Genomic DNA, 23,126 nt, shown 5'->3' with positions numbered 1-23,126 from the left:
CAGCAGAGTTATGACATTACAGACAATTATTCTGTGAATCCAATCTCTGAATCCAACTATGCAGCAGCTGCTCTGCACCGAGATTAAAATGTGAGTACATAGTGGAGAGCATACGCTTTAGCCAATCAGCTTCATCACAAGTAATATTAAGATCCACTTAGAAAGAAAAGGGAAAGTAAAAAGGAGCTCCACTCATCATCCAGAGGGCTCTCCACTGGATCGGTCTATCATTCATTCACCAACCTTCTCTAATGTTTTACTTTTCAGTGCTTTTCTTAATAGAATGCAAGGAAGACGAGTCTATTGCAATGATACTCAAGCCCGAGAAGTCAGTGTAATTAAAATGCTGATGTGCATGTGTACTCTGATAAAGCTATATAGGAAAAATCTTCACCCGATTGATTAGCTACTTTAGGGTGATAAGCAAAGAAGAAAAACATCAGTACATTCTGAGGTCTGCTTCTTTTTGTGTAAAGTCAGGATTATAGTGTGTGACAGTGCAAGCACTTGAAGAGCTGACCTGGTTTTAAATATGTATTTGTTTTCCAAATAAGCATAAGGTGACAATTGGATCCCAGATCAATAAAATCTGATCAGATAAATTTTAATTTGCACCAACAAGCTAAAATGTTTCCTTTGTTTTGGTTTTAAAGATGCATCAAATCTTTAAAAACCACATTTAAAACCTTCAAATATATTGGATTTAAAGTTTGAAACATTATATTACAATATAATTTTGGTACAGTATAGTTTCCAGTGTGCAATATTGCAATAATATTTTTAATAGTGTAAGTCTTTGAGCGCTGAATTCATAAACAGGAAGAGTGTTTCTCTGATATTGAGTGAGGGGACACATGTAAGCCATAAATGTTCACTTCGTGATTCATGGCATGCTTCTTTCTACAGGGCTGGTATTAGAGCCATCTTCACTTTGTACTTGAATCTTTGCCTTTTTTTAGTCTTTAGAGAATGAGGCTGGGTGAGTGAATAGTCAGCATGTTCACGTTCCTCTTATGCAACCATAATTTAAATGTTCTGCCTTTCTTTTAAAATGAATTGTGAAATTGTTTGTAGATCCCCACAGTGGCTCAGACGGTGGTTTTGAAGTCCAGTCTTTGCTATTTCAGTGTTTTACAGTCAAGTCAGGATGTTTTTCAGCAGCTCACCTTGACTCTGATGCATTCTGGGAAGCCGATTAAATTATCTAGCATCAGTTTAAGCTAAAGTGACAAAACAAAGTCTGTGTATGTCAGTGTGTTTCACACGCATCCAAGAACATCGAAAGAGAACGATGAGGGAAAAAGACAATCACCATAGTAACAAGGAGAAAAAATGCCCATTTTCCTCTGCTCTCCTCTCTAATCTTCCAGATAACACAATCGCAATTCCTTAACAGTGTGTTTTTTGTGTGTCCTGCCCTCACACCCCAACTGTCTTATGTGGACATTTAGTAATTTATTGTTTACAAACCTGGGAAATGTTGGAATATTCTAAGACAATTAGCCCTTCAGTGAACGCGTCTGGGAAAACTTCGAGGCTAAGCACCATGATGACCAGTATGAACACTGCATCTTGAAGTCCAGATGGGCTGTTATTTCTGCACCTCATTTGTGATGTTATCAGGGCCTCATGCTCCATTTGCTTTGAAGATTGGATTCTTTGAGCCACTTCAGTAATTAGATACTTAAGCGGCTGTAGGGCATTTCTGGAAACTGATTCGAACACTTGCATTAGTTCTGATTGGTAGCTTGTTCTTTCTTTATCTGAAACCACAGATTAATACCCTAATACTTGCAAAACATAACGTGTCCATTCGATATGTATAGCAGCTGCTGGTGCTTCTGTTTTGCTCTGTTCTTGGTGGATGTTGATGTGACATTAATGTTTCTTAGTAATGTCCTGAGACCATCCAGTTTATCACTTTTAGTCTGAGGAGACATTAAACTGCTGAGATGTATTGGGTTAGCCCATATGTTATGAATCTAACTGAGTGAGGACACTGCTGCAGACAGCTCTCATTAACTGTATATAAAAGATGGGCACAGGTTGGTAGCCTCAGTTTTAGCTTTTTGATGTTTTTTGTTTGTTCTTATGTAGAAATGATCATAACTAGTGTAACAATTACTGTTAGTACAATTATCTCCACACCATGCTACATTACAACAATAAGGAAGTTATTAAAGTCAGTCATGGTAGTTGCCATGAAAGGTTAAATTAGCCCTGGACCAAAACTGGGTTTTTTTGTTTGTTTGTTTGTTTTGTCCAAAGCTGTAAAATTCTTTATTTCTACTGTAAAAGTATGCATTTTAAAAGAGACGTGTATGGGGGCTGAATACTCCTGCAGTCAAGGAACTACAGTTTTTAACACTTTTTTCCCTCCTTTTTGAATCATAAAAAAATGGTAGTACAAATCCAGCTGTGTTCATGTAGAATGTAGGACACAGACTCTGGGATAAATATTAGGGATTATGATGAGAACATTTTTAGAATTTTGTCTTTTAAACTGTTACATTTCAGTATACTCAAATAGTCCGGCAGGATACGTACTTACTGACAGCCAGAATAGCTACACAAAACTGGCAATACAAACCCAAGTCGAAAAATAATACAAAGAAGTAAACAGGGCACAAATAACCTCAGGAACACAGGAGGAGAATAAAACAGGTAACAGGTGGGTGAACAGATGATCTTAAAGAAGACAGAAGGACATGAGAATAGCTAACTGGTAAAAAGGTTAGTTAAAGACCTAGGTGGAAACAATTAAAGAAAACAGGGAATAAAAACAGCTGCTGAAGTAAATATAACAGTAAGGCAACAACGTCAAAGTCAAACCTGAAGTAACCAAACTATAAAACTAACTAACACAAGAAAACATGTACGGTGGCAGGGAAAATAAAACCACAGAAACACAAAGGAGTACAACAAAACCGACACAATGATGTTATGTGCAGATTTTCTGTCTGTCACACATGTTGTACAGTGTTTTTCTACAGACTTCACACACTTCTCTGTGTCACTGTACAAGTTACTTAACAAAACCCGTCTGGTGGAACTGTATTTTTCTTCAGAGCAAAGGTCTTTTGGTTGATTCCTCCCACATTTGATCAGTTTTCTGTTACAAGTAACACATTAATGCAGATAAGTCCATACTTTATACTTCACTGTAAGGCTCCACCCTCTGAGTGTGATGTGTTTATGCTCTCTGTGACCTTCACCCTCTGTTCAATTGAGTCTGTAGTAAAGTAAACAGAAAAACCTAACAAGAAGAATAAGAATATGCATATCAGTGCACGAGTGGCTTGTCCTCATGTGCTGTAGACCTGTGGCTGCGTGTGTCTTTATAAAACCACCACATTTGCAGGTCCAGCATTTTCCTTCCTCTTATTAAAGTCCACTCGGGTGTGTGTCCATCTGTAGCTCTCTTCCATCGTCTGTGATTGATGAAATGAGCCAAGGAGGAGCAGCGACAAGCAGAGGGAAGTGGATGTATTTATTGAAGCAAATAAAAGATGGATAGAGCGTGGGAGATAGAGGAAGCAAGAAAGAGAGAGAGAGAGAGATGAGCTGTCAGGGGTGCTTGAATGGCACAGCAATTGCCACCTTGCTTTTCTGCTTCAGTTGAAGTGAAAAGATTCACTTTTGGAGATGATATGTGCCATTCTGCTATTGCTTTCACCTGCTCCACTTTGGGCCTGCTAATGGATGTGCAACAACTGCCGTGCATGCACACACACAAGCGCACAACTTGTAATGCAGTCACCACAGAGTCGCGTTCTTTTGTTTCTCAAGCTTAGATGTCAAATCAAAGCATTTTTCCAATATTTAGGTCATTCTGTGAGTTGTAAGCCACTACAAACCTGGAAGATTTACAGGTATACACACACTTAAAACAGTAATACAAACCTTTCTCTTAACTCAGAGTGCTCTAAAATTGGAGTGGGGGGAAAAGACTTTTCAAGGCAGCGGTAGTGTCTTGTTATGGCTCTCCTATGGATCTTCTTTAAAATGATGTCAACAGGAAGTCAAAAGCAAAGCAAGTGCTGCTCAGAACTTCCAGAACTTGGTGTCAATAACATTTCCTCTCCTATATCTTTCTCAGAGAGGACACAGCAGCACAGAGATCTGGATTATATGTTGCACCTTTTGGAAAAGCATCAGATAACATGAGGTCCACAAATGGCTTTACAAATAAGGAAAGGCAAACATTCACACACATGCTGCAATAAAAAGTGGATGAGTAGCTTAAATGAACAAACAATAGGTAATGAGATGTCAGAGTGGGGCTGGCTGAAGAGAGGAGAAAGAGAGGACAAGGTCTTCTTCCTCTGATTTTGTTGGACTTTGTTCGTCTCTGGCACTGTGCTCGAAAGCTGTGTGAATACGTTACCCCCCTGGTTTATAAGTTATCCCCTTAAACCGCACTGGAAAGGGAAGGGGGAGCAAAAGGGAGGCGAAGGAGAGTGGAGATGAACCAGAGGGAGCGGAAGGAAAGAACCAACAGAGGAACAAACACAGATGAGAACAGAACAAAAAGAGTCGCAAATAAGAAGAACCTTGAAGAGTTGCAGCATAATTATTATCCATTTGCCACGTTTTGTATTGGTGTGGCCCAGCAGCTGCAGGGATGTGGATAGAAACCAAAACAGAGATGGAGGAGGCCAGCAGGACGCGTGCCAGCTTCAGTCGGCGTGTGTTGAATGGCCTGCTATTGTGCAGTGGAGACATGGAGCACTTGGATAAGTACATAAAGGGTAGGAAAAAACTCACAATACATGTCATCCGGAAGCCTTTTCTTACAATACTAATCTTAACCCTTTAAAGCCGGTCAGAGCGGGCACGCTCCGTTTTGCGTAATTATTTTTAAATCCCTGTAGAACCAGAACCTCGTAAGCTAGCGCAATAAGTTTTTTGCATATGAAACCGGAGGAGTTGTACTTACATCTTATGCCATCAGCTTGTCCTCGGTCACGGTTTCCTTCCACATATAGCTTTGCAAAAATTGCATAAAAAGCGCTTGCAGGAACAAAAGCACAATATTTGCCGATCCAATCAGCTGTTCGCAACACTTCCCACATTGAAACAGATGTCAGCACGAACGATCGCATGTCCGCCATTTCCTGCCTGAAACCGGAAGTGACGTCATTTCCGCGGAAAATGTAGTTTTTACTTGTAGGCCTTAAAAGCCTATATTGGTGTTTTTAAAAGTCATGTTTGACTTTATGCTTTTCTGAATAGTTTCTCAGATGCTTAGAACTCGAATTGCACTGCTTTAAATAGTTTATTTTGATGCACCTGCTGTTTTCTTTGCAAATTTGCATCATAGGATTGTTTTTTGTTTTTCCTGCAGTATATAAAAATTGCTGTATCTCCAAAATAAAACTATGAAGACACTCAAAATAAATTTCCTGTTGTTGTAAACTATTTTTTGCAACTTTTTTGTATTTAAAGTTTTGAGGGATAAGCCTCTTAAATTTCTCCAAGTAGAAATATATGTAAAAAAAAAAAAAACGATTTTCAATTTTTTTGTAGTTTATTGCACTTTTTTGCAATTAATGTAGTTACTATGGACTTAATGCATACATATTATTAAAATATGGGCTATAACAGTTGTATTGATGTATAGCACCTTAAAATGCTCCCAAAAATGGCACTACAGCATGTAAAAATATAAAGTAAGCTCTGGCAGACTTGGTTCTATGGTAGGTCTTAAAGGGTTAATGTAATTAATCGCAAAACTTTGCCACTAGAGGAAGTGCTAAATTACCATAATTATAAATAAATGATTCAAAAAAGCTTACATCACCATTAAAACACTCAGATGCGACTCCCACAGAGAACACTGTCGCACTTTCTCTCCAACTTGGAACGAAATTATCATTAAAATCCAATTTTGATTCTGCTATAAAACCCTGACTTAGCAACAAGAAATCCAACTGCGGTTGAAATTTTGTAAAAGTTGCACTCGCCTCTTTCAGTCCACTTTTACATCTGCAAGCATCTTGCTGTGAAGTGCTGTTTATTTATAGAGACCTTTTTTTTCCCTCATGTGTCCTCAGACAAGTCATTTGTGCTACAGCTGGCAGTCTGTGGCCTGAGAGGGGTGACCAGGGTAATTCTGGCCAACAACCCGCTGAGTGGTGGTCTCATCCTGGCTGCCCTGTACTGGGCTTCCCCCTGGCAGGGCCTGCTGGGAACTCTGGGAGTGTTGGCCTCCACGCTAACAGCTGTCATCACAGGACAAGACAGGTGGGATGATATAGAAATGCACAAACACAGGCAACACTACAGAGGCTGAAAGCAGTGAACATTTATGTGTCCATATTTAATGCTTTGGTCATTCTAAAAGCACATAAATAAAACATATCCTCTTTAACCTTTGACCTTGTAATCTACTCAGGTTCGCTATTGATCGGGGCTTCTACTTAAAATTCACAACTATAAGCCCTGCATACACACCACCCTGCATTTATTTTTGAAGCCTTCTCCCTGTATTTATACCATACAAAGTGAAATGTGTTTTTAAGGTTTATAAAACAATTCCAGCTGAACAGGAGATCCTCATATTTTTAACTTTGACTTGCAGAGAAAATTTAATGTCACCCATGGGCCTCAGCTCATTAACTCAACTGAACATTTTATTTTTCTTGAGAACCCATTAAAATCTATTTAAAGCTTTGTGTTGCATTATAGAAAAACAGTACAGATTTATTACCTTTCAGGGTTTTTTTTTATTTATGTATTTATTTGCAAAATGTAATCGTCATATGTAAATATTCCTGTTCTGTGTCTGCGTGTATAGTGTTGAGGTGGCGGGAGGTCATCATGGTTTTAATGGCATGTTGGTGTCTCTGCTTATGGGAGTGTATAGCTCAGCTGGAGACTGGTACTGGTGGCTCCTGCTGCCTGTCTTCCTGGGGTCAGCAACATGGTAAGAAACACATACACGGACGCATGTGTTTTATATTCCCTTCTTGTGTGTCCATTTTATTATAGTATAGTAGTAGTATTTCCTCAGAGTGCTTTCTCAACTCTCAAGGTTTCTCAAGGTTAATGGTTCAGGTAAGGGAATGGCTGTCATTCATGTTGTCCTTTCAGTCAGATTCTCCAAATTCAAAAGAAGATTTTTCTTTCCAGCTGATCTACAGAGATTATATATTCTTTAAAAGACATCTTGTTATTTATTGATACATTAGCTAGTTGATTCTTTTTAGGGAGTAATTTTCATGTACCCACCACCTCAGGCGTTTTCCAGACTTTAACAAATGTTAAGGTTGGTGTCATTCAGAAAAAAAAGTAGTTCATCATTATCATTATCATTATTTTCTTATCAAAAATGAACAAAGATGAAGTTGTTAAATTTCTCAGTGCAGTGATGCATATTTTAAACAAAGTACATTGGAATAAAGCTTCCCCATCATGAGTTGTCTCTGCTGAGATCTACAGTAGTCAGTCAACAGGATATTCAAGAAAAAGAAGTGACTGCCTCAGTGACAAAACGTGCCTCCCACTGAAAAGTCCAGATAAACATTATAAACTTTCTGGGTTTTCCTTTTGTCTATTTCATTTCTAAATGAAATAGACAAAATAGTAATATTTCTAATTACTTCTTCCTTACTCTTTTCCTTTTTTCAGTGTCTTTCTGTTTAGTGGACTCTCATCGTTTTTAGACCGCTGGGACTTGCCTGCTGCCGTGTTTCCCTTCAACATTATTATCATCCTCTACCTCCTGTGTACTGGCCCAGAACACCCCTATTTTCCACACCACTCAATAAAACCACCAGGGGCCCTGGAGCCCAATGCTACAAAGCTCATAGCATTACAGGTAAAGAATATGTAAAACCTCTGAACTGGGATTCTGTCTGATAAATACTGTACAAGTAATTACGTGAAGGTACAGAGAGGCAACTATAATCTGGAATCGACAACTAAAACCTTGAGATATGGAATAAGAATGACCAAAATACTGAAGGCTACATTGTAACAGATTTTTATACCTGTCACCCTTTTGATTTTTGATTTACTTTCATACTGGGACAGAAAGTCTAACACAATGAAAATGAATTGTTCATTTGTCTCATATCATCTTGCCATGCCCAGGTGCATTATTTGCCTCAGGCCTTAGCTCCCTGAAGTTGTCCAAATGTTTTCTGTGAAACTGTGAAAATTATTGAGACTGATTTCTGCATATTCAAGTTTATGTTAGAGTTGACATCTTGGTTTTCAGTCTGACTGTGTTGGCTCAGTCCTACTGGCACAATCACCCATTATATCCTGTCTATTCACTCAGGTGCCATTTCCTGGAGTATGAGGTACTGTTTATTGCTATTTCATTACAAAAAGAGACATTTCTGTTTTCTGGCTGTCCTCACTGATATAATTAGAACTATTGAAACTATTAAAACGGATTATGAAATAAATGTGTTAAGTGTCATATAAACTATAAACAGTACATAAACAAAAAATCTAAATCTCTAACATCTTGCATAACCAAATAACTGTCTTTCGTGCGAGCCTAATTTCACTGGCACTAGTGATACTGTTAACTTCAGTGATAATTGTCACACAGGAGAGTCAGATTTACAGTAACATTACTTTGAGACGAGGATCATTTAATGATCCAGAACACAGGTGGGCTGTGCTCAATGCATTAGGAGAACTTTATTACAGCACTATATCTCATTGATGCCATTAGGAGTTTATTAGTATCCCACACATATAAAAGCAAGTCACACTTTCTTAAAATGTGTCTCTCTGCTGAGAGTTAATGGTGCTGTGAGACTAGTAGAGAGGAAACTAATATTCTTATCCAGGATGTGCCAGAGGGGTAAATATTAAATAGTGAAAATATGCTGGCAAAGACGATTTTTAAAGATTTGGAGTCCAGCAGTGAATGCATTCGAAGTGCACCATGGGAAAAGTTTTAATTAATTTTAGTATGATCCCATTTTCTTCTAGATAGACAAATGCATATATATGAAAAAATTATAAGTGCAATTACTGGACAAGGTTGTACAGTTTGTACAATTTTAACCCACACTTGGAAACAACATGAATGTAGGATGGAGCCATGCCTTCATTTTTTTTTCCCACCAAATGTTGATCTTACCATCCAAATGTTGCAGCATTAATCAAGGCTCATCAAAACAGGCAATGTTTTTCTACTTTTCTCTTGCCTCTCTACATTGTTCAAGGTTTTCAGAGTTACCTTGGCTGTAAAGAGTGGACGCTGTTACTGTTTCCTTCCTATCGGTTTGCAGCTTTGTGGCCATTCTCCGCTGACATCTGGCGTTAACAAAGCATTTTCCCTTCAGTGATCTAATAGGTAAAGTCGCTTTCTTGGACCATTCTCTGTAAACCCTAAAGGTGGTTTTCCAGGAAAATCCCAGCAGATCAGCATTTTCTGAGATCCTAAGACCAGTGCATCTGGTGCAAACAATGATGGAACATTAAAAGTCACTTAAATCAGCTTTCCTCTCTCTGATATTTCTTCTTTCTTCTCTCTCATGTCTAAATATACTGAGAGCTTTTAATGAGATTGGCTAATTAGATATTTATTTTACTAAGCAGCAGAACAGGTGTACCTAACAAAGGAGACAGGGAGTGCCTAATCACTCCACTTTAAGTCCCACCAGCACATTAGCCACTTGATTGGTTTTATGAAATTCTGCCTGAGAAGTATCAAACTACGTGATGGTTAAATGGATTTCTGTTACTGATGAGCTGACATCATGAGGACTTCCACCAGAGACGCTGCTCATTTGCAGTCACAAATGGAAATATTAGAAGTTGGTAGGATGTTTAATGAAGAAAAAAAGAGACAGAAACCAAGCTTAACTAAGGCCAGGGTTATCCTAAGAGTGCGCATCATGTTGCAGCCTGGTCTCCAGAGTGAACAAGTAACTGGGAGCACTATATGCATAAGAGCAGCCAGCTATGACTCACCAGTTACTTAGCAACAGTCAGTGGTGGCGCTCCTGTTTGGAAATTATAATGAGTCAAAACTGTTTCAACGGATGATTTTTGCTGGGAGAATGTGATTGCACAGGTTAAGCTCTTTATAAAGGTTACGGTTTTAATTGTATTCTTTTCCGTTTCTATGGAGAGAAAGGGCTTGGACTTGTGATGAATGGTTTAAATGTCAGGTTCCCAGTAAGTTTGGGAGTAGGTGGGTGGGCTGAGGTGGGGGTTCATGGGGATTTGGGAACTTGGGGCTCAGCAGTCAGGGACAAAAAGACAAAACAAAGTGAGAACTTACTCCTGAATTTGAAGCTGAAAGTATAGTAGACTGTCTACAAGTTGCTGAACAGTGTACCTTTGTAAGGAATTTATTTCCTTTCATCTCTTGAATTCAAATGAAAGGCACTTACCTTGAGCTGCTTCTCACAAGACAAGAATCCAGACTCTCACCAGCTGCTGTGTTCAGCTTTTGATCTCAGTGATCCAGCTGGCATCTCAGCACTTACACAGCGACTGAATTTAAATTCGATCTTTGGCAGACCCAATTAGGTGACCCAAATCAGAAAAGCTTTGTGGTCATGTGGATATTATAATGTCTTAACAGCTAGGTTTATGCTCTAATGACAATTTGGCAGTTTAAAAATATACAGTCTATACAAAAATATTTTGTATAGACTCACACAGAGAAACACCAAATACGCTGGCATGACATCAGGTCACTGACTTGGTCATGGAAGAATATCCAGTTTCTTTGTGTTGAGAAACTCCTGTGTTGTCATTGCAGTATGCTTTGTGTCATTACCATTGTACTGTGAACCTCTGTCAGATAAATTTTGCAGCATTTGGCTGAAATTGAGCAGAAAGTAAAGCCCTGCACACTTGAGAACTCATCCAGTTATTTCTGTCATCATCAGCAAACACATCATTTCCACTTGCAGCCATTCATGAGGACATCTCATGATTGTGGATTCTGACAGTGATGTGACTGCTTTCTCAAGAGTGTCCTTGACTGGTGGAAGGGGGGGTTTATATCAAAGGAAGTAATTTACAGTCATCAAGGTTGAGGGCCAAATTATCAGCTAACTTGCATTATTTTTCATTTTTATTTCTCATGTTACCAAAGCACACTCGTAGTCAGCACAGACTGCTTTCTCAACGAAACTGGAGCTCCAGATTCTCTCCTGGGCTGTTAGTACAATTAACCTCACAGCAATTCATGCTGTTTGTCAGATAACCAGCACCACAAACACGGTCAAAAGGTGCAGGTTAGTGACTCCAATTAGCCGAGGTTATGTCTAGAAGATAACCGAGAGCATAGTTTGAACCCACCTGACAAACAAAGAGGACAAAGAGGAGTTATGCATTAACAAGCCCAATAACCCATGCATGACCTCAAGCCTTAATTCGGTTTATGTAAATATTTTATCCCATGTTGGGCAACATGCTGGCGTGATGGCACTCTTGCCTCGCAGCAAGAAATTTCGGGAAATGAATCCACCATCAGGCCGAGGGTCTTTCTGTGTGGAGTTTGCATCTTCTCCCCGTGTCTGCATGGGTTCTCTTTGGGTACTCTGGCTTCCCTCCACAGGCCTGAGACATGCAGTTAGGTTAATTGGTGATTCTAAATTATCCATAGGTGAGTATGTGAATGCAAATGGTTGTCTGTCTCTCGCCTTGTGGCAAATGGGACAGGCCACCCATGACCCAGATAATCAGAAGAAAAGGGATTGATTGTACCCCATGTGTTGTTGCCACAAAAGAGAAAATGACATATAGATACCAAATGCATTAGGCAGTAGTCAGGTGAGGCACAGCTGCAGGAGAAGCCAACGCACCGGAGCTGCATCGGCTCACCACGCCGTCCTGCGTAAATAGCACTGGGTCCTGAGTGTGTGTTGTGGTTGGTGAAGTATTTGGCGGTGATCTGGAAAACTGCACCCGAGTATTGTTAAAACAGCAACCGTGAATAAAGTATGCTGGAAAGCATGAACGTATGGTCGGGTCTGCCGTGGATTTATTACACCACCTTAACGCATATGTAAATTTGAGCATTTTAACATGGGAGTCAGCTGGAATTGAATAGCCTTTGGAATCAGCCTCAAGTGTCCATTTAGAGAACTTCAGTCTTTGGCTCCTGTGCTTTGACTTCAGCTTTCATCCACTGGAGCCGAGAGACATTCTTTCAGTTTTTGTGCATGACTTTGCTTCATTATTTCTTTAAGAAAATAACAAAACACTGATGGCAGGGACATGACCTTAGAAGACCTGTAAGCAGGCTTCCTGGTATGAAGCTATCTGACAGAGACTACAGACTGAAGTTGTTTCTTCTTTTTTGTAGCACATTGCCTAAAGTGCATTTCTGTACACGACGATATGCAAAGTAACTGCAAAGTTGTATAAACTAGATTAGCCATGCTGCCAGCCGTCAGCACTGTAAGGTGTCCTGAATATGGAGTCGAGATTTACACACGATTCCATTAACAAGCATCACACCCCGTGGCACAGTTTGTCCCTCACACTAAATAATTACTTTCCACAACTTTCAGCTCCATCACCTCAGATTCTTTTTTTCAGTTTTTCCCCACATATCAAAGTTTCTCCATCTTTCCCTCCTTCAGACATATTTCATTGTTTCCTTTCTGATTCACTCCATCTGTCTGTCTTTCATCGCATAAAAAGCTGTTCCTTTAACTTAATAGATTCCCTTTTTGTTTGTTACTTATGAGATTTACACCCTTTAAACCGTTCTTTTCATCTCTGTGCCTCTCTTCCTTCCAGTCTGTTTCCCTGCTCTGCTGTGGAAATCTCCTTCCTCCTTTCTTCCTTCTTTATCTCTCTCCTTCCCTTTAGTTTACAACGAACAAGGTCACTGTGATCCTGTCCCATCCTCATATTCCTTGCTACTTCTTCTTTCCTCTTCCTAATTTCCCCATTTTTATCCAGTATTTATTTTCTGTTGCTCTCTGTTTTACTTTTCTTCCATCAGTCTTCCTCCTCCATTCTTTCTTTCACTCATGTTTCCTCTGGTTCTCTCCAGAGATGGTGATGACGTCGATCCTATTTATATTTGATGTCTTCGGCTTCAGTCAGTCTGCTGAGGATGGTGCTCTGGCTGCACTTCACTGACAGTGTATTTAATCTTGCACAAACACACACGCATACACAGGCACGCATGCAAGAGTTACAGCAATATAATGAAAGACCGTTTATGACTTCTAAATATCCGCGACAGGCAGGTGCACCAGCACATCACCATGGAAACTCTTCATTTAACTGGTTTGGATGCAGCACGGGTGTGTGTGAATGTTGGTTAAAAAAAATATGCTGATTTAAGCTGCAAGAAAGTCACTGAGGTTATTTCAACCATTGTGTTATTATGTTTTTGTGAGAGTGTTTCTGCTCTTGCAACTTATATAAATTCTGTGTAATGCTCTTCAGTATGCTAGGTAATAAAGGCAAAGCAAATAATCCCCTAAATCCTCTCTTTGTCCAGGTAATACGTGGCATCCCTCTTGGAGTGGGTCAGATCTTTGCCTGTGGGGACCTGGGACCGTCCCTTCTCATCTTGGGAGCTGTTTTCCTCTACTCCCCCTTGCTCGCCGTCCATGCTCTGCTGGGATCCACAGTAGGAACGCTGACCGGTTGGTTTCAATCTGTGTGCTCATGTGGCTGCGTGGGAGGAGTGGGAGAGAGAAAAGTGTTATTGCATTTGTTTGTGCATCATACAAATGCACCACTCACAATAAATCCCAATTTAACACAGTCTTCAGTGATACTGGGATCAACTTGTCAGCATTTCATTGTATGATACATCACCTTAGAGCTCACCACTTACAGGGAACTCCTAAACTTCACAGGAAAATGTGAGGAGGTGAGTATTACTGTGTGAAAATAGTTGTGTAACAATGTCCTCAGTGGCTCTGGGGTACCATTTCCGAGCATGAGACAATATTTATTATAGAAAGCCAGCAGTACAAACTAGTTATGCTTACTGAGGGGAGAAGTAAACATCACAAGGTAGTTTTGTTTGTGTTATGGGGGGGTAGAAGGATCCAATTTACCTTCACAAAGGACTTGAAGTCTGCCTTTTTTGAGCCTATTAGGCCTTTCTTGAAAACATTGTAAATATAAGACACAAAACACAAAGAGAAATACAGACTGAAAATTGGAGTAGTTCATGGTTCCCTACAGAGCTGCTCTAGGTCTGTTTCATGCTCTGACCTCTGTGATTTTACAAATTGTGAATCCGTTGTTTATCCATATGAACCTGCTTTAGTTTACTTTAGGAAAAATGCACACATTGGACAGGTTGCAAATCAATTACAAGGCTGGAAGACACAGATTATTCATATTCTTATTCACACAATTATCCTACAGTAATTTACATGCCTTGAGATTGATACCCAGGTGGAAGCATGATGATAATCCCAACTGAGTCATTAACATTTACACATAATATACTGGAAAACTCTGTTTATATTAACAATATTAACAGATTTGGCCTAAAAGCTATCCTTTATCGTGCTTTACTGGTTTGTGAAACAGTGTGTCAAAGTTGGTGTTACGCATGTAGTCACACCTGTGCCCAAAAGCAAAATGCAATACCTCTGCCAGGACCTGAAGACGTAAATGTCTGCATGCGAAGTGTCAAATGAAAGTGTGTTGTAATGAGTTCAGTTTCAGGTTATGTTCATGCATCTCTCTGAAATTAAGACATGTCAGCAGCAGATATATAAATAAGAAACTGTTAGCAGCAGCAGCTTGTGCGCACGAAGCTAAATAAAACACAAAGCAATTAGCCATGCAGAGCACTAATACTGCTGGCTTATATACACACCCACGGGGCTGTGGCACAGTGTTCCTCTGATATCTGCTTCACTCTGACTCTTTTTACACAAAAGAATGAGAAACGCTGGACGTTCAGCACTGATTCCAGCCACATCTATGTAACTTTAGTAAAGTGTCCTAAAATACTGTGTGTGTGTGTGTGTGTGTGTGTGTGTGTGTGTGTGTGTGTGTGTGTGTGTGTGTGTGTGTGTGTGTGTGTGTCTACATCATGTGTGTTTGTAGCTATGAGTCATACAGAATAAAAAAAAGAAGAGTGGGAGTGAGCTGGTACAGCTACACACTCACACAAACCTGTGGACACATGCTAACAGTGGCAGGGACATACACACAGGAGTGCAGAAACACACAAACACAAACAACCACACAGACTTCTGCAATAAAAACAACAGTGTGATGGGAAAGTAATCAAAGGGATGTGACTATAATGAGATTGTGTAGGAGACAGAGCCAAGAGGAAGCAGCCTGATGTAGCGTAGCAGCTAAATGCAGACAGACAAAATGCCAAAGTCTCTCTCACTGCTATTTGTGCATTCTCTCTTTTTTCTGTGATCCATTCTTCTTTCCTTCATTTCTTTGTAATGCGGCTTTTGCTCTTAGTGATTTTAGAATTTTAGTCATGTTTTAGCCATATTAAGCTATTTGAAGTATTTTATTAACATGAAAGTCACTCACTCTTTTGTCTCTGTCATTTAGACACCTGTAGAAAACCCAAAATTTAGCCGCTAGCCTAAAATATGCTCTTATCCAGCAAACAATCCTGTTCCTAATTTTAAATGCTGTTGTTACTGCAATTGGCTTACTATACCTCTGCCAAGCAACAAATCTCTCAAAAAAGAATAAAACTAAACTTAATTTATTATTTTTGTACTTTTTGTCTACAAAAGTCTGATGTATCAGATTCCTCTGCATCACAGATCTCCACAGTTGTTCTTAACTACTAAACTATACTGTATATACAGTCATGAGAAAAGTTCATAACATTTACTGTGTGATTATAAGCATCATTTAACCTCTTGGTATTGTTTGGTGAACCAGAACCTCTGAATAAATGTAAAATGGACACCCACACACCGAAAGAAAAGAAGCCACAGCGGCAACAATTGAGACAGTTGAGAGTGTGAATAAGTGCTACAAGGTTAAACTTACAACTGAATCCTGTTCAGCAGAGAATTAGAACAAGAATAGAAGGATCAGTGTCAGGAGACAAAACATGGAGATGGAGAATTGAGAAAGGGTATAATAAGTTTTGAAGGGAAAGTAAGGATAAGGTGTGACCTGAGTAAATGAAATAAAAAGGTGACAGGGAGAGAAACAACAAAAGACCTTGTATCATTATTTGGACAAGATAAGTAAACCGATAATCTTTTGTGATATACAAAAAACCCTGTATAATTCATCTATGGACTAAATGTCACCATTTTATTTCTTTGTTTGTTTGTTTAGGTTTTGTTTTGTACTTACAAAGTATGAAATCAGTGACAAAAACATAAATAAAAACAAAAAAATGACTGTAGTGCTAAATGTGTAAAGATCAAATGGCAGGCAGGTGGCAGATGTTCAGAAATGTGTAATTTATTGACAGGCCGATGAAATCATTGAGGCTGTCTCAGCTTAACAGCTTCATCGCCTTTTAATGTCTTCAGAAGGAGGCAGAAAGATACAGAAGCATGGGTCAGACTTGGAGAGGAGAGAGTGTGAGGACATTTTTAGAGCTGTCATTCAAAGGATTGCGCTGTAAACTAGTCCCATGAGGGATTTCAGGAGGAGGAGATCAGGGGCTGTATGTAGGCCATAGCCTGTCTACCTTCTGCTGCATTCATGTTGTGTATCAGGTACAGGAGGAAAGAAAAAGTGAGGCATCAGAGAAGTCAACTACGGTTCACTCTTAACTCTGGGTTCTTTCATCAAATGATTTTTCATCAAATCTCACATCTGCATTTGTGATTTTGCATAGCGTAGCATCAGGAGAACAAAAGAAAGGAGGAAGAACAATGTTTATTTGTGACATGAAGTATAATGTTGTAATGCATAGGGATGTTTAAAATATATCAAATTAGAGTGTAAAGTAAACGGCAACACCTGCTTTTGTGATTTTATTTAGGCTCTTGGCAGAATTATGGTCAAACTATACACCAGTGGTCTTGAGTCAGACCTTCGGGTATTACATAAGAAGCTTAACGACATACATGAAGTATTTTCTGTGAATGGCTGAGCTGAACAGTCTGAAATTTCTGTTTATAAAGTCAAAGCATGTTTCTATTAAATTTCATAGTAATAATAGAATAATGGAAATTTCCAAAGGTATAATGATTTCCAGCAAATAACTGTAGCAATAATCATGAATCAGGCCATCAAAAAGAAAAACTGCCCATTTCTACTATATTTCATAGTAATATTGTTTTCACATTTTTATTCCATTATTACCATGTTATTACCAAGCTGTAATATAAAGTACTACTAAAGCGAAGATAAATAATTCCATCTGATGCTTAGACTGTTGAACCCTAGAGAGTATTAACATTTGAGTCCACAATTTTCCCCCTTAAAAACATCAAAGGATGCGTCACTAGTTGCATGAAGCCCAGAGGATCAGCGCCTCCAGAATTACTTTCATGGGTATAGCCACTAAAAATATTGGGGTGGCACACCTGAAACAGAATTTCCAGCTTTATTATGCTGTTCCTGCCTCTCACCCTACGGTACCTAGGATAGCGCAGAATTATTACCAACATAGGACGGTCTTGTCAGGAGGGTCCACTGGGTGGGAAAGGAAATTTAGGAGGCAAATACCAAAATACCAAGTTAGGCATTATGCAAAGTTCGTATGAGTTCATTGCGATAAATTTCTCCACCATTTAGTCTTTTTGCAAGTCACTGTTAATGGAGGAATGTGAAAAAGAAATGGGAGGAGAGGAGAAAAAAGGAGAGGGGACATACTGGATTTAATATGATATGAATACTCATTCTGACTCATTCTGATAGCACAGATGACATCAGAAAGAGAGTTTCACATCCAGAAACACACAAGAATAAAGACGTAAAAACAGTAAAAAAAAATTTAGTATCCTCCAGGGACTTTCTCCATCAAAGCTATTAGTCTTTAATGGTGTAGAAAGAGACCAAGTGGGAAAAGGAGGAGTGATCAAACAATGAAGGGAACAAGGAAAGTACTGCATGTGAGAAACAAAAGAAAATGGTTGGAATAAAAGATGGAGAGTGTGAAAGGAAGCAGAGACAAGAGGGGAGTGAAGCGTTTAACGAGCAGCTGCTGAAGGAGGTGGCCGTAAAAACAGAAAAAGCAAACGGGAGTGGAAGCCAATAGTCTAGCAGACACAGAGTAAGGAAGCACCATAGGGGTGTGGTCAGTCTGCTTCAGGTCCAGACTGCCAAACTGCTGCTGCCAATGCCTTGTAATAAGGAAATCAATCACAGCACTGCCTGAGGGTCATTAATCTACAGACGAGCCACCAAAATTGATAGTTCCTTATAAAATACAGTCTGTAAAACCAGCACCAAAGCGACCACGCACAGTCGCCAATGCATTTACACTGTGTATTATCTTTCATTTTCAGGCATTAAAATGAAAATGGCTGGAAGACAAAAAATAAAAATGTACTTCGCAAAGTGGAGCTCATCCAACTTAGTGCACATGTGTGTAAATGATTTATAAGAAGAGCAAATGGAGGATTAAAGGGTCACTCCTCACAACCAGACCGTGTTCAGTTATTTATTTTATAATATTCGACATATCCAGACAGTTAAAAATCCATCACTCCTACTACAGGACTATTAATCTGCAATCTACAACAGGTCAACATTTGAATATGTCCAATACTGTAATTAGATTATCTCCTGACATACTAATTAGCAATTGCTGGCATTCTGCTGATGGATTGGGATGCATTACATTAAAAGGTGTTTACCTACATGAGGGAGGTGTATGACAATGGAGCAAAGTTTAAATAATCAATCAGGAAACAATCTAACACAAAAACTTTTCCAAAAGGTCAGATCTGCTCCAAATGTAAGGTTGAAGATGCATCCATCCAGCTCCATCTGTTGCCTTCCTCTTATCTGATTCAGGGTTGCAGGTGGGCTGAGGTTATTCTGGGTCGAGAGGTGGGGTACACTGTGTACAGGTGACCAAGCTATTGCAGAACTAACACAAAAGGACAACTATTCACACTCATATTCCGGGGTACACGAAGAGAACCCACATAGACAGAGAGGAAACAATCAAACTCCACATAGAAAAGCCTCAACCAGTCAGTGGATTGTGCGCCACAACACTGTGTTGCAATACTTTTTTCTTTTTTTTTACATTTCAACAAAGGTTAAATATTTCAGAGAAATGTTAACTGTCATGCTCACTGATTCTGGAAAAAAAAACTTGTTGGCCTTTGCAGACGAACTCAGTGGCTCTACATGTTCTTACTTCATTGTATTGAAATTGTTATTCTCCCTCTAGAAGGTTAGGAGACATTGTGCAGCTGGTGCCGGAGGCCAGGGAGAAAAAATGTCAGTGCTTTTGGCCCTGCAGAGATTTATCTGGGTCAGCATGCCCCCTGTGCAGTTTGCTTTTAGTTTCAGCGTCACACTGTTGTGGATATCTCGTGTGCACGTGAGTCCGAGGCAAGGCATTGACCTTGTCTTAATCCACCTGCCTCTTTGACATCAAACTCAGAATGAATTAATCTCTTGTGATGAAGATTTGAATGTTATTCTCTGTTTCAAATCTAAAACTGCATGTCACTGATATGTTAAGTGTTAAGAAAATGTAACAGGCAGATTCCCTTTGGTGTGGCCCCATTCGACATACAGTGGCTCAATTCAACCTGCAATATTCTGGAATACAATAGACAAAGCAGGCAAACTGGCAGCGGTTACCTTAGTGATGCATCATATTCTGTAAACCCAGTTACACAAGACTTTAAAATACTAACTGCTCTTCTGCGAGCTTCAGTGAAATGTTGATATTTAGTGACATTTGTTCTCTAATCTGTGCTTTTCTCGTATTTTTGTATCTTGATTGTATATATATTCTCCTGTTTGCTATTTATTCTTGCTATCCACCATTTATATTTTATTGCTGTGGAGCACCCACAATTTCATTATACATGTACAATGACAATAAAGGCCGATTCTATTCTATTCTACTCTGGACCAGTTTTTGTCTCTTCCTGTGTGTTGATTTGAAGTAGCAGCCAGGAAACATTAAAATGTCCTTATTAGGTTACACGCAAATTACACGTTGCACTGAGAGCAGCCACACAATAGTGTGCATGTAGCACCACCACATGGACAGTTATTTAGTACTTCAGCTTGTCAGTGATGGGATACAGTAATTAATTGTTATTTGTGTATTTCCACTTGTGTTATTACCATATCTGTGAACAAGTGTGACTCATTCATTGGCTCTTATTGTGTGTATGTGTGTGGCAGGTTTGTCCATGGCAGTGCGTCATGAATCTCTGTACTCAGGTCTGTCAGGGTTTAATGGAGCTCTGGGCTGCATGGCTGTTGGAGGATTCTTCATCCTCAGCTTGTGGACGCACCTCTTTGCTATCGCCAGTGGTAACACAGACACACAGACACACACAGGCACAGTTATTATCTGTTGTCTCAAGTATCTAATGGCAGTTAAATGACGCTGTAGTTACATAACAAATGATGTAAGATGGCATTTAAGTACAAATTTATTCTGGGGGATGCTCTTCTCTAGCCATTGTGTATACTCTAATATGCACAATAGAAAAAGCACCCTACCAAACTTGGGTATCAGGAATGTGGTGCAAGAAATTTGACAAATGGAATATGTGGAGTTACCTGCTGTGGTGACGCCTTTTAAATAAGAGAACAGCTTAAAATGGCTTTCAACAGCAATACAACCATATTGTTTCCCATTTTTAAAATAATATGTGCTTGAAATGACGTGACCTTCCTTGTATTTGTCTTACAGAATTAATAAAACAGCAAAACAATATTTTTGCTTGTGTAATTGTCAGTCTCAGTACTTAAATATGCCACTGGAGGGCAACAAAAGTATTATTACTGGTCCAAATGTAAGCTTCCCGTTGCCTCTGTCCATGGTGCTGAAGCATTAAAGCGGGCTGTCACTTAGCTTTAACCCTTTAAAACAGGGGTGGGCAACTCCAGGCCTCAAGGGCCGGTGTCCTGCAGGTTTTAGATGTATCTTTGACCCAAGACAGCTGATTTAAATGGCTAAATGACCTCCTCAACATGTCTTGAAGTTCTCCAGAGGCCTGGTAATGAAATAATCATTTGATTCAGGTGTGTTGACCCAGGGTGAGATCTACAACCTGCAGGACACCGGCCCTTGAGGCCTGGAGTTGCCTACCCCTGGGTTAAAGCAGTCAAATGTTTTTATTTTTTTATTCATCTCGAGAATGTGGGTAAAAAGTTTTTATGTGTCAAAAACCTGATAGTAATAAGTAATACTCACAGCAACCAACTTACTTTGAGAGGAAATTGAGGTCAAACAAACAAGACCCATTTACATGGGTCTCTGAGATAGTCACCCGTTTGAATGAAAGGCCTCTTTTTTGTGCATTTATGTAATTTGCTCAATGTGCTGATATCCTTTGACTCATCAAAATGTCACTTACACCATCACAGCTCTTCTCAGTGAATCATCACTAAATGAATTCTTTTGTTGATCATTCTGATGTTGAATCATCCCTCCTTAAGAAGAATACGGCATGTCTCCATTAATGACCACATACATATGAAATAAACAGCTTATTTAACCCGCAGTCACTCCATTTATGTACATACACTACTTCCACTTTCCTGTCATTAATTCAGTTTATTTCCCCCTTTTCTACATTATCCCTCTACTTATTACTGCTCCTCTCCTTTTTTCCTCTCCTTCATGCTGAATAGCTGTAATTACACTGAACAATTATTTCTAATTGTGTCAGTTATAAGCTGGAAAGGCATTCTGAATAGACAGATTATCTTTCTATTCAGAATGTGTTTCCTTTTCAAACCTTTAACACATAAATACAGAATAAAATTGCAGCTCAGGCAAAAAGCGGTACTGACCCCTCTGAAAAGGGACCTAATCTGCTCACATTAGGTAAATTGGCCTTACGTGGAGCTGGTACTGTGTCTACTGTCAGGAGAAAGTGCGACTAAATAAATACCACAGAGCAGTATGTGAGACAGAAACCTGGAGAGTGATAGGGAGTGAATATATGGAGGATATATTTAACCTAATCTTTTGTTTTTCTCCCGTCCGCAGCCTTCTTCTCTGCATATGCTGACATTGCTTTGAGCAATTTGATGGGAACTGTGAGTACACACAGAGGCCTTTCACAACCCTTTTCACATTTTTGATCCCAAGCTTGCAAGCTTGGCTTCTTATGTGTTCTGTAGAACTTCCAATTCTTCCAAAGTAGGATATCGCTTTCAAATTGATTGGAACTACATTGTGAAATTTAAATCACTTTCTTTAGCCTTAGATGTGTTTACAGGAGCCACCAAATGTAACTAAAATAACTATAACTTTCAAATAAGTAGTTACAATCTAAAAAAAATTATGGATTCAGTGTCCTAAAAGCTTGCATATATATAGAAGGAGAATTTCCAAAAGCAGTGGACATGAAATTTTGTCTCACTTCAGTCGTATTCATCATTAAAGATCCTCTCTCTTTTTTTCTGCCAAGGTTGGTCTGCCAGCATGCAGCTGGGCAGCTACTCTGGTGGCCACACTGATGTTGCTGTTGACCGGCAGTTTAGCAGCGTACCGCATCCCGACTGGTCAAGTGAGAGCTCCTGAACGCAACCTGCAGTTGCGAAGCCAATGGGAAGCTGGAAACACCGAAGAAAGGGAGAGCGCAGATGTGTAGCGTGAGGATAGACATGCACCTGTGTACGCAGCACTGTATCTGGACTGTCATGTTGTTAGCTGGATGGAGTAGACCATAAAAGTTTTAGGTAAACATTCTCATGTCAGCATAGGCTTGTTAAAGATGGTGAACACTTTACTGAACACTTTAAGGAGGAGTTCATTCTATATTTTGCCCACAGTGTGGCAATTAAGGCACAGTAGTGAATTGATCAGTTGTCTTTACATAAATGTATGTGTTCAAACCTGACCATTTCTATTAAATATGTCAAATATTCCACTCTGATTAGCCCCCTGTATTATTTTCCTCAAATGACACACAAAGCCGACAGAAACAGGCACTTTAAAGGGAAAGAAAACCTCTTTTAATAAGCATGAAAATCAACAATTCAATAAAATCATGGTTGTTGTTTTTTTTTTTTTTAAATGACAGTTTTACTGTTATTGTCAA

The 23,126-nt window shown here is 39.3% G+C and overlaps 1 protein-coding gene across 1 annotated transcript; it reads left to right on the top strand.

Moving 5' to 3' along the window:
* The first annotated feature begins 4,292 nt into the window (after nt 1–4,292).
* On the top strand, nt 4,293–23,049 carry si:dkey-183c6.7 (urea transporter 2). Its single transcript, XM_005950081.3, has 8 exons — nt 4,293–4,751; nt 6,057–6,246; nt 6,800–6,928; nt 7,633–7,822; nt 13,451–13,598; nt 20,248–20,379; nt 22,070–22,119; nt 22,494–23,049. The coding sequence occupies exons 1-8, from the start codon at nt 4,625–4,627 to the stop codon at nt 22,674–22,676; spliced, it is 1,149 nt and encodes a 382-aa protein (XP_005950143.1). The 5' UTR covers nt 4,293–4,624; the 3' UTR covers nt 22,677–23,049.
* The last annotated feature ends 77 nt before the right edge of the window (nt 23,050–23,126 follow it).

Source organism: Haplochromis burtoni, unplaced genomic scaffold (assembly GCF_018398535.1).
Source record: "Haplochromis burtoni strain Fernald_Lab_line unplaced genomic scaffold, NCSU_Asbu1 Contig_721, whole genome shotgun sequence".
Lineage (NCBI taxonomy): Eukaryota > Metazoa > Chordata > Actinopteri > Cichliformes > Cichlidae > Haplochromis > Haplochromis burtoni.
The sequence above is the reverse complement of the archived record's forward strand: the minus strand, read 5'-3'. Positions and strand labels throughout refer to the sequence as shown.

Bases quoted from the DNA above. Each gene is read 5' to 3' on its own strand.
- si:dkey-183c6.7 (XM_005950081.3), top strand. From the start codon at position 4,625: ATGTGGATAGAAACCAAAACAGAGATGGAGGAGGCCAGCAGGACGCGT. The intron at 4,752-6,056 runs GTAGGAAAAAAC...ATGTGTCCTCAG, and splicing joins CTTGGATAAGTACATAAAGG to ACAAGTCATTTGTGCTACAG. The intron at 6,247-6,799 runs GTGGGATGATAT...CTGCGTGTATAG, and splicing joins GTCATCACAGGACAAGACAG to TGTTGAGGTGGCGGGAGGTC.